Source organism: Pseudophryne corroboree, chromosome 10, assembly GCF_028390025.1.
Source record: "Pseudophryne corroboree isolate aPseCor3 chromosome 10, aPseCor3.hap2, whole genome shotgun sequence".
Lineage (NCBI taxonomy): Eukaryota > Metazoa > Chordata > Amphibia > Anura > Myobatrachidae > Pseudophryne > Pseudophryne corroboree.
This window is the reverse complement of record NC_086453.1, coordinates 100686864-100698958: the sequence shown is the minus strand read 5'-3', so window position 1 is coordinate 100698958 and position 12095 is coordinate 100686864. Positions and strand designations below refer to the sequence as shown.

At 44.7% G+C, this 12095-nt stretch overlaps 1 protein-coding gene and 1 pseudogene across 12 annotated transcripts in view; both read left to right on the top strand.

Annotated features, from left to right (window-relative positions):
• LOC134966138 (serine/threonine-protein kinase SBK1-like) overlaps positions 1-7743 on the top strand; it is an 85841-nt gene extending 78098 nt beyond the window's left edge. For all 12 annotated transcript variants that reach the window (XM_063942658.1, XM_063942656.1, XM_063942650.1 and 9 more), the window contains one exon: positions 6731-7743. In XM_063942658.1, coding sequence (XP_063798728.1) covers positions 6731-7411 — 681 coding nt within the window. In that variant the 3' untranslated portion in view covers positions 7412-7743. The remainder of the gene's footprint in view (positions 1-6730) is intronic.
• LOC134967179 (5S ribosomal RNA) lies at positions 2727-2844 on the top strand (annotated as a pseudogene).
• Positions 7744-12095: the final 4352 nt, after the last annotated feature.

The window sequence follows — 12095 nt, the reverse complement described above, 5'->3', positions numbered from 1 at the left end:
ACTGGTGGTCACTAGTATAACTATCAGCAAAACTCTGCACTCTCTGAGTACTCCAGTCCTAATGCTCCCCAAAATTACTAAAATTAAATTACTAGTAAATCAAGTGTCTCACTCTCTATCTAAACGGAGAGGACGCCAGCCACGTCCTCTCCCTATCAATCTCAATGCACGTGTGAAAATGGCGGTGACGCGCGGCTCCTTATATAGAATCCGAGTCTTGCGATAGAATACGAGCCTCGCGAGAATCCGACAGCGGGATGATGACGTTCGGGCGCGCTCGGGTTAGCCGAGCAAGGCGGGAAGATCCGAGTCTGCCTCGGACCCGTGTAAAAAGGCTGAAGTTCGGGGGGGTTCGGATTCCGAGGAACCGAACCCGCTCATCTCTAGTATATGGGCGATAAAAAATGAAAAAGAAAGAAAAACGGGAAGAGAGAAGAATAAGGCAGGAAAACATAAACAGATTAAAAAATATATAAAAAAATAATACAAATAAAATAATGATAAAAGTAAAATTTAAAACCAAAGTAATAAAATGGTCTAGTGACCGCAAGGTTTACAACCTTTTAGGAAAAACGATGAGCCAGTGTGTGCTGGGAGTCTGAATATGGCTGCCCACAATCTGTTGGAACCAATTGCAACTGCAATAGTAGCTGTCCCTGACTTACCCTAATTGAAGGCAGTTTGTCCATCTTGATTCTTCAGCCTGGTGGCAATCTTGGTGATGGTAGGGATGTGGACGTATGATGGCATCATATTGCTTATGCGTAGGCTTATCATACTACCTTTAAACCGGGATGCTCGCGGATTACACAGGACTAAGGGGTACATTTACTAAGCAGTGATAATAGCGGAGAAGTGAGCCAGTGGAGAAATTTCCCCATCAACCAATCAGCAGCTCTGTATCATTTTATAGTATGCAAATTATAGATGTTAGTTCAGTGCTGATTGGTTGCCATGGGCAACTTCTCCACTGGCTCACTTCTTCGCTCTTATCACTGCTTAGTAAATGTAAAAGTGTTCCGGTTTAAAGGGAAAGTATGGTAAGCCTATTTATGTGTATAGTTGTTATACTGTTTGTAGTTTTGTACAGAAATTATATTTGCCATGAATTGGTCAAATTTCAGCTAAACATTTGTTTAGCCAACTCTATAGGTCTTAGGGAACATGGTGCCCATGTACATATCTACTGTGCATCCGCAATTTCTGGAAAAATGTCCACCGCACCATTTTCCCAGTGATTTCTGTCTGCAGCACTGGCCTCCGACTTTGGAGGGCTAAGTATAATTATATGAGTGCAGGGTGTGCGGTGCACACGTGCCCCTGCACCCATTATTGATACGCCAAGGGGTGTATGCATTTTTTATATTATTTTCCAATAGAATCTTAGAAACATTAAGCGATGGTGACTGAGAACTTGCACTTTGGACTTGACAAATGGCAATTTGTGCAGCTTTTGTCAGAGAACACAGGGTGCAGGAATATACGTAGAACTGACTCGATTTTCTCCCTGAACATAACTCATACATGAAACAGTGCATTGATGTGGATTTGGTCAGCACTAGCTTATGTGCAAGGTTTATATCAAGAGTAACAACTAGAGCAGACTCTGGGCACTAGGGTCACTAGGAGACCATAGTGCTGTCCTAGAGTCTAGTGTGCATGCGCAGGTCTCTGGGAAAATGGTGTGGCCATTATTTTTCCAATGATCTTCTTACTGCACATGCACAAAACACCAGGAAAATGTCCGCCGTGCCATTTTCGCAGTGGTCTCTGCAACACTGCTGCTGCTGACGCGAGACTCTGGAGGTTAAGTATTGAAACAATGGGTGCAGGGTGTGCAGTGTGGGCCTGGGGGCCCGTTTTTACCACACACACTGCACCCATTATAGATACGCCAGTGGTCCAAAGATGCAGACACTGGCTTCAGCATGCCCCAAAATGAAGGCAACACATCTCAATTTTTAGGAATGGCCCCCTTTTCCTTATCCAAATGCCTGCAGCTTGTCAATCAAGCTAAGGAATACAGCGCACTGCGACTGGGTTTGCAGCAACTTCACAGCACATGCCACTGCGGCCCCAGATCATGCTCAGTGCCAGTCATTTGCGACCGAATCGAGAGTGTCCAGGGCTGAATCAGGCACAGTGTCTTGACGGTGTCATTAATATATGTGAAAGACTCATTTGCTATATAAAATATGATTAGAAACAAACAGAAGAACAAAACTAAAAATACAAATTCAATTAGATTCAAATAAGTACAATAATCTTTAATTTTTCCCTCTGATAATGAATGGGAATCACCTTTCTTTTTCACAATCCCAAAAAAAATTTCATTAAAAAATTAAAATTGACGGCTACGACATGATATAAAATAAAGAATTGAGCACTAACAAATAGAGGGGCCAAGAGTCTCCAACAGCCACTCAGAGGTGTCCAGCTAAAAGCAAATATTATTATTTAGGAACACAGTGCAATGCATTAATTGCATATGCATTAATTGTCATGTGACCGACGGCCGGAACCGCATGTGACAAAGTGAATTTTAGCAGCTCGGTGTACACATAGCATCGCACACTTGCATGGCAAATTTACACTCCCCCTAGAGGCGGTGACTATTTGAATGCAGGACAGCAAAATTAGCAGCCCAGCGATCAGATCTAAATGACCCCCATTGTACCAACTCATGCAGTCAGGGTACATACTGTAAAAGGGCTTCCTCATTTTCAAAGGAGTGCCATACTTCACTGGGCACACCCAATCTCATCTGATCTTGAAGCTAATCAGTGACAGGCCTGGTCAGTACTTGGATGGGAGACCTCCTGGGAATACTAGGTGCAGTAAGCATTATTTGGTGAAAAGCAGAAGTATTAATTCCACATCTTATTTGAGAGATTCTTCTAAACTCTTCTGTCCCAAGCCCTAAAAAACTTGATAACCCCACATGACTGCATGTGATCAGTAACCTTGCATACAGGTGGTAGAAGTTCCATTCTTCACTGCATTGCAATTCACAATTATTATGATGCCACACTTAAGGTACATACGGACATGGTCTTTAATTTGCCAGGACTAGGATGCAGGATAAAGGTCTCTTTTTCTTTGATTAGCAACATTAAGACTAAGACATGTATATCTGATAGCTGTCACCAAATTACAGCCTTACAGGTCATCTTCAATATACCCCAGCAATACTACACTGCATACCTTATACGTACCCGGTTGGGAATTGACAGTCAAAAAATTAGGGGATTTTCTTTGGAAGCCCCATGTGATGACTGGAGTATAGTGAAGCCCAGAGCCATAACTAGACATTTCGGTGCCCTGTGCCAGAAGAGAACTAGTGTGTCCCCCAGCCCCATATCTAAAATAGGTATCTAAAATCTAAAATATCTAAAATAAGGACAAAAATACTAGTGCGTGGCTTCATTGGGAAGGGGCATGGCCACAGAATAGTACCAATTCACATTCCACCGCACAGTAGTGTCCATTATTCAAATGACAGCACACAGTAGTGTCCTTATATATGTTACAGCACAGTAGAGACCCTTATATATGTTATGCCACAAAAGAGACCCTTATACACGTTATGCCAGGTAGAGCCCCTACACCTCATTCCTTCTCCTTCCTCCCCCCCTCCCCTTAACCCCCCCCACAGGAAAGAGAGAGAAAGTGTGTGTGTGTTTTATACTGCTACACCCATGGGTTCCCTGTTGCCGAATCTCCAGAGACTCTCAGCACATCACAACATAGCTGCACTTGCGTTGCTGGCTGGCCAGTGATTATTTTACAGGTTTAGTATCCCTTATCCAAAATGCTTGGGACCAGAGGTATTTTGGATATCGTATTTTTCCGTATTTTGGAATAATTGCATCCCATAATGAGATATCATGGCGATGGGACCCAAGTCTAAGCACAGAATGCATTTATGTTTCATATACACCTTATAAACACAGCCTGAAGGTCATTTTAGCCAATATTTTTAATAAGTTTGTGCATTAAACAAAGTGTGTCTACATTCACACAATTCATTTATGTACCATATACACCTTATATACACAGCCTGAAGGTCATTTAATACAATAATTTTTATAACTTTGTGTATTTAACAAAGTTTGTGTACAGTGAGCCATCAGAAAACACAGGTTTCACTATTTCACTCTCACTCAAAAAATTCCGTATTTCGGAATATTTGGATATGGGATACTCAACCTGTACTAGTATTTTTCCAAAAGAATAATGGATGTCCTTTCCTCCAGCTGGGTGACATGCCAAGAACTAAGCATCTCTGTTTCCCATGCCCTGACGAAAGTACAGTAGGTTGTCTCCTGTTGCCGGCCAACCATTCTGGGAAAGCCATGTGGCATACATTGTATTCAATATACACGGAAAACAGACTGTCACACACAGTAGCGGATCTTGCCACGGGCAAGCAGGACTTTTGCCCGGGGCGCCGCCTTCCGGAGGGCGCCACACCAGGGCAAGATCTGCTGCTGCTGTGCCCCCCGCTGCCCGCTGCCCCCTGCTGCCGCTGGCCGCTGTGAAGAGAAACTAGACGCCACGCGTCTAGTTTCCCTTCGTGGAGAGGACCTTTACTGTGCGGTGCGCGATGACGTCATCGTGCACCGCACAGCAAAGGTCCTCTCCACAAAGGGAACTAGACGTCATCGCGCACCGCACATCATTTCAGAGTGCTACAGTAGTCTGTACAGGGGGCGTACATGACCACGCCCCCTGCACAAAGCCACTCCCCCTATTGCCGCCCGGGGCGCTCAAAGCCCCTGAACCGGCCCTAGTCACACACTAACTACTCAATGCTGCCAGCGCTACAGCTAGAGGTGCATACATACAGTAGCCGGCCAATCAGGGTGCATGCAGTCGGTGCTCTAAAGGGCAAATACACGGTGTGCAACACACCGCCTGAACAGCCTAGTTACGGCCCTGGTGCAGCCACAAGTAATGCCAGGCCTCAGTGTAACCACTTCTTGGGTCCTCCACTAGACTGCATGTGTACTCTATGTCATTGTGTGCAGCATCAGCCTATTTCCCTATAGATTCCCAGCAGGGCCCTTACCTCTATTTCTGTCTTTTATTACCCAATTTGTTTTATTACTGTTTCATTCCCAATTGTAAAGTGCAACGGAATATGCTGGTGCTATAGAAGTAAATAATAACAACAATAACAACAATAATAATAATAATAATAATAATAATAATAACAACAATAGTAATAATAATAATAATAATAATAATAATAATAATAATATATTTCCTTTACTAAAAAAATCATCACTTTAAAATAAGTCCTAAATCCTGTAACAAAACCCCAGAAAATCCACAGTTTAAAAAAAAAAAAAAAGCCCACAGAATTGAGATATATAGAATTGCATGTATACTGTATTCCAACCTTGAATCCGTACAAATAAAAATGCACGCAAATTTAATATAAACTATCTACTTGTATTTATAATTGCTTATGGGTCGGTGCATCTCAATTATATTTGTAGCTACATTCTGTGAGTACAAAAATAAACATAGAAACATAGAATTTGACAGCACATAAGAACCACTTGGCCCATCGAGGTCTGCCCAGGTAAACCCCTACATTTCGGGCATAACCACAGCTCAGACAGAAGTGCTCTCAATAATATATTTACATTGTACCACACTTGCACATGGACATCCCCGACCTGCCTCACAAAGGGCCTGATTCATTCCTGATTGCTGCTGTGCGTTTTCGCACAGCGGGTGATCATGTCCTATGCGCATGGGTATGCACCGCAATGCGCACGTGCGTCGGATAACAACAAAAGGGCATCGCCGGTCAGCGACGGGATGATGCGAAAAAATCCGATCACACGGGCGTTCGCAAGGTGATTGACTGAAAGAGGCCATTTGTGGGTGGTAACTGACCGTTTATTGGTAGTGTCTGGAAAAACACAGGCATGCCCAAGCGTTTTCAGGGAGGGTGTATGACATCAGCTCCGGCCCTGATCAGCCTCTTCTCATCACACTGTAGGAGTAAGTCCTGGGCTGCGCAGAAACTGCACACAGTGGATTTTTGCAGCTCGGCGTACACATGGGATTACACACTTGCACATCAAATATACACTCCCCCTGGGAGGCGGCTACTCTCTGAACGCAGAGTTAGCAGCCCAGCGAGCAGGTCTCAATCACCCCCCAAAGTGCATGGAGTGCAAATGCTAGATACACGCTGCTGAAAACACTGGTGCAATTGTGTGCATGCAGAGTGCAACACATCCAACATGATGGGGAAAGTGACAACACACAAATGCACCTGTATCCAACTCTAAATCAGAGCCTTGTATGTAGCTTCTGTCCCCAGCCAAATACTTGCTCCACTTTAGAGTTGTTTATATTGTGATATGATCTAAGCTTCATTTGTAATCTGCCAAAGGGGCTTTAGAGTCCTGAAAGTTTGCTAAGATTTTTAATATAATTAGCAGTGAAATGCCTCTGATATTAGGTACTTCTATTATTTTTATCCGCAAAAAATCTTCCACTCTCTCATTGACGACATCAAGAAAGGATACATATTATTGCAAAGTAACACTTCTGGTTCATCCTCTGACCTAAAATACAAAAGATAAGTGAAGTTAAAGTAGATGAATAAAATGAAGAACAAATGTGACACTTTATACAGTACAGATATGATTTATTACAGATATTATACGGTCACATGATATTGTAGTGACATCTTGTCTCTTTTTAGGTCGGAATACCTGAGACAATGGTAAAACGATGTGCCATGCAACTGGCTGAAGCTCTAGACTACATGCACAGCAAAGCACTGGTACATAGAGATGTGAAACTGGATAACATTCTACTCTTCGATAAAGATTGCCACTATATAAAACTTGCAGACTTTGGCTTAACCAGACTTGAAGGCTTTCTGGTTTCTCCTATGAAAGGACTCGTTCCCTATTCACCTCCTGAACTCTGCAGCTTAGAAGATAATGAAACTCTGGAACTTGACTCCAGTCTTGATGTGTGGGCTTTTGGCATACTTCTGTTTTGTATCTCTACTGGGGCCTTTCCCTGGGACGGAGCGTTATGTAAAGACACACAATATGAAGAATTTTCTATTTGGCAAACCACAGGAGATTACCAGAATATCCCATCTCAGTGGAAGCAATTTACATGGCAGGCATTAGACATGTTTCAGAAACTGCTGACAATAAATGCAGACCGAAGGAGGCCGGCTATTGAGGTCCAGAAATATCTCAGCGTTCCATGGAAAGTGAACAGCGTGAAAGATAACACTAACATACAAGACAACGCAAATGAGATAGAACAAAGTGTTGATAACATGAAGTTTTTGAAAGACACAGTCAGTCCTGACAAGTTGACAAGGCATTTCTCCAGGCCCTTAGAGAACACAAACCCTCAGTAAAACTTTAGTAGCAGAAGTGTTATAGGATTAAGACATGGGTGACATATTTATCATTTTAAACAGTATAGCATTATAATACATGCTATTTTGATTCACGGTATATCACAGTAACAACGTTGTGTCTGGAGACCTATTCTCAACTATGACTTTGCATGTCACTATGAATTAGGGGTGCAAGACATCACTTATTACTGTATTACTTGATGCTTTCTTTCTTAAATAGGCGTATTTCTTATGATAAGATTTTTCTAGATTATTTTTCTAGATTTTTTTAATATTTGAATGTTGCTGTATTCTTTAAATCAATGTACTGTGATATATTTTACAACATTAACAACAATAAAAATAATACATTTAGTTGTAGTGCATCTCCATTGTTCAGTGAAAAAACAAAAATGGCTTTTGCACCATATATACGCTTTTCCAGTTTACTTTCCCTTTGTTAATTCCTCTTTCTGAAACAACTGTAAAAGTGTTAAGAGTCTATTCAATTGAAGTCGGAACTGCCGTCTAGTTGGAAAGATGGCAGTTTCTGACTTTTTTTAGGTCGAATCATGATTTAACTTATTCAATGTGGCTGCCGTTTTACCGTCTTGTCGGAAAACACATGGATCAGCGGATTAGCCGCGGATCCACGTTTTTTGTCGGATTTGCGGCCAAATCCGTCAGGGTTTAGTCCCGTTTTCGACAATGTCAATCCGAATTTAAAAAAAAAACCGGATTGGCATTGTCGAAAATAAGAATTTACTTACCGATAATTCTATTTCTCGTAGTCCGTAGTGGATGCTGGGGACTCCGTCAGGACCATGGGGAATAGCGGCTCCGCAGGAGACAGGGCACAAAAGTAAAAGCTTTAGGATCAGGTGGTGTGCACTGGCTCCTCCCCCTATGACCCTCCTCCAAGCCTCAGTTAGGATACTGTGCCCGGACGAGCGTACACAATAAGGAAGGATTTTGAATCCCGGGTAAGACTCATACCAGCCACACCAATCACACTGTACAACCTGTGATCTGAACCCAGTTAACAGCATGATAACAGCGGAGCCTCTGAAAAGATGGCTCACAACAATAATAACCCGATTTTTGTAACAATAACTATGTACAAGTATTGCAGACAATCCGCACTTGGGATGGGCGCCCAGCATCCACTACGGACTACGAGAAATAGAATTATCGGTAAGTAAATTCTTATTTTCTCTGACGTCCTAAGTGGATGCTGGGGACTCCGTCAGGACCATGGGGATTATACCAAAGCTCCCAAACGGGCGGGAGAGTGCGGATGACTCTGCAGCACCGAGTGAGAGAACTCCAGGTCCTCCTCAGCCAGGGTGTGCCCCTGACCAAGTAGCAGCTCGGCAAAGTTGTAAAGCCGAGACCCCTCGGGCAGCCGCCCAAGATGAGCCCACCTTCCTTGTGGAATGGGCATTTACATATTTTGGCTGTGGCAGGCCTGCCACAGAATGTGCAAGCTGAATTGTACTACACATCCAACTAGCAATCGTCTGCTTAGAAGCAAGAGCACCCAGTTTGTTGGGTGCATACAGGATAACAGCAAGTCAGTTTTCCTGACTCCAGCCGTCCTGGAAACCTATATTTTCAGGGCCCTGACAACATCTAGCAACTTGGAGTCCTCCAAGTCCCTAGTAGCCGCAGGTACCACAATAAGCTGGTTCAGGTGAAACGCTGACACCACCTTAGGGAGAAACTGGGGACGAGTCCGCAGCTCTGCCCTGTCCGAATGGACAATCAGATATGGGCTTTTGTGAGACAAATCCGCCAATTCTGACACTCGCCTGGCCGAGGCCAGGGCCAACATCATGGTCACTTTCCATGTGAGATATTTCAAATCCACAGATTTGAGCGGTTTAAACCAATGTGATTTGAGGAATCCCAGAACTACGTTGAGATCCCACAGTGCCACTGGAGGCACAAAAGGGGGTTGTATATGCAGTACTCCCTTGACAAACTTCTGGACTTCAGGAACTGAAGCCAATTCTTTCTGGAAGAAAATCGACAGGGACGAAATTTGAACCTTAATGGACCCCAATTTGAGGCCCATAGACACTCCTGTTTGCAGGAAATGCAGGAATCGACCGAGTTGAAATTTCTTCGTGGGGCCTTCCTGGCCTCACACCACGCAACATATTTTCGCCACATGTGGTGATAATGTTGTGCGGTCACCTCCTTCCTGGCTTTGACCAGGGTAGGAATGACCTCTTCCGGAATGCCTTTTTCCCTTAGGATCCGGCGTTCCACCGCCATGCCGTCAAACGCAGCCGCGGTAAGTCTTGGAACAGACATGGTACTTGCTGAAGCAAGTCCCTTCTTAGCGGCAGAGGCCATGAGTCCTCTGTGAGCATCTCTTGAAGTTCCGGGTACCAAGTCCTTCTTGGCCAATCCGGAGCCACGAGTATAGTTCTTACTCCTCTACGTCTTATAATTCTCAGTACCTTAGGTATGAGAAGCAGAGGAGGGAACACATACACCGACTGGTACACCCACGGTGTTACCAAAAACGTCCACAGCTATTGCCTGAGGGTCTCTTGACCTGGCGCAATACCTGTCCAGTTTTTTGTTCAGGCGGGACGCCATCATGTCCACCTTTGGTCTTTCCCAACGGTTCACAATCATGTGGAAGACTTCCCGATGAAGTCCCCACTCTCCCGGGTGGAGGTCGTGCCTGCTGAGGAAGTTTGCTTCCCAGTTGTCCACTCCCGGAATGAACACTGCTGACAGTGCTATCACATGATTTTCCGCCCAGCGAAAAATCCTTGCAGTTTCTGCCATTGCCCTCCTGCTTCTTGTGCCGCCCCGTCTGTTTACGTGGGCGACTGCCGTGATGTTGTGGATCAATACCGGCTGACCTTGAAGCAGAGGTCTTGCTAAGCTTAGAGCATTGTAAATTGTCCTTAGCTCCAGTATATTTATGTGGAGAGAAGTCTCCAGACTTGATCACACTCCCTGGAAATTTTTTTTTTTTCCTTGTGTGACTGCTCCCCAGCCTCTCAGGCTGGCATCCGTGGTTACCAGGACCCAGTCCTGAATGCCGAATCTGCGGCCCTTTAGTAGATGAGCACTCTGCAGCCACCGTAGAAGAAACACCCTTGTCCTTGGAGACAGGGTTATCCGCTGATGCATCTGAAGATGCGATCCGGACCATTTTTCCAGCAGATCCCACTGAAAAGTTCTTGCGTGAAATCTGCCGAATGGAATCGCTTCGTAAGAAGCCACCATTTTTCCCAGGACCCTTGTGCAATGATGCACTGACACTTTTCCTGGTTTTAGGAGGTTCCTGACTAGCTCGGATAACTCCCTGGCTTTCTTCTCCGGGAGAAACACCCTTTTCTGGACTGTGTCCAGAATCATCCCTAGGAACAGCAGACGTGTCGTCGGAAACAGCTGCGATTTTGGAATATTTAGAATCCACCCGTGCTGTCGTAGAACTACTTGAGATAGTGCTACTCCGACCTCCAACTGTTCTCTGGACCTTGCCCTTATCAGGCGATCGTCCATTTTCTTTGAAGAAGAATCATCATTTCGGCCATTACCTTGGTAAAGACCCGGGGTGCCGTGAACAATCCAAACGGCAGCATCTGAAACTGATAGTGACAGTTCTGTACCACGAACCTGAGGTACCCTTGGTGAGAAGGGCAAATTGGGACATGGAGGTAAGCATCCCTGATGTCCAGGGACACCATATAGTCCCCTTCTTCCTGGTTCGCTATCACTGCTCTGAGTGACTCCATCTTGATTTGAACCTTTGTATGTAAGTGTTCAAATATTTCAGATTTAGAATAGGTCTCACCGAGCAGTCTGGCTTCAGTACCACAATATAGTGTGGAATAATACCCCTTTCCTTGTTGTAGGAGGGGTACTTTGATTATCACCTGCTGGGAATACAGCTTGTGAAATGTTTCCAATACTGCCTCCCTGTCGGAGGGAGACGTTGGTAAAGCAAACTTCAGGAACCTGCGAGGGGGAGACGTCTCGAATTTCCAATCTGTACCCCTGGGATACTACTTGTAGGATCCAGGGGTCCACTTGCGAGTGAGCCCACTGCGTGCTGAAACTCTTGAGATGACCCCCCACCGCACCTGTTTGTACGGCCCCAGCGTCATGCTGAGGACTTGGCAGAAGCGGTGGAAGGCTTCTGTTCCTGGGAATGGGCTGCCTGCTGCAGTCTTCTTCCCTTACCTCTATCCCTGGGCAGATATGACTGGCCTTTTGCCCGCTTGCCCTTATGGGGACGAAAGGACTGAGGCTGAAAAGACGATGTCTTTTTCTGCTGAGATGTGACTTGGGGTAAAAAAGGTGGATTTTCCAGCTGTTGCCGTGGCCACCAGGTCCGATGGACCGACCCCAAATAACTCCTCCCCTTTATACGGCAATACTTCCATGTGCCGTTTGGAATCTGCATCACCTGACCACTGTCGTGTCCATAAACATCTTCTGGCAGATATGGACATCGCACTTACTCTTGATGCCAGAGTGCAAATATCCCTCTGTGCATCTCGCATATATAGAAATGCATCCTTTCAATGCTCTATAGTCAATAAAATACTGTCCCTGTCAAGGGTATCAATATTTTCAGTCAGGGAATCCGACCAAGCCACCCCAGCGCTGCCCATCCAGGCTGAGGCGATCGCTGGTCGCAGTATAACACCAGTATGTGTGTATATACTTT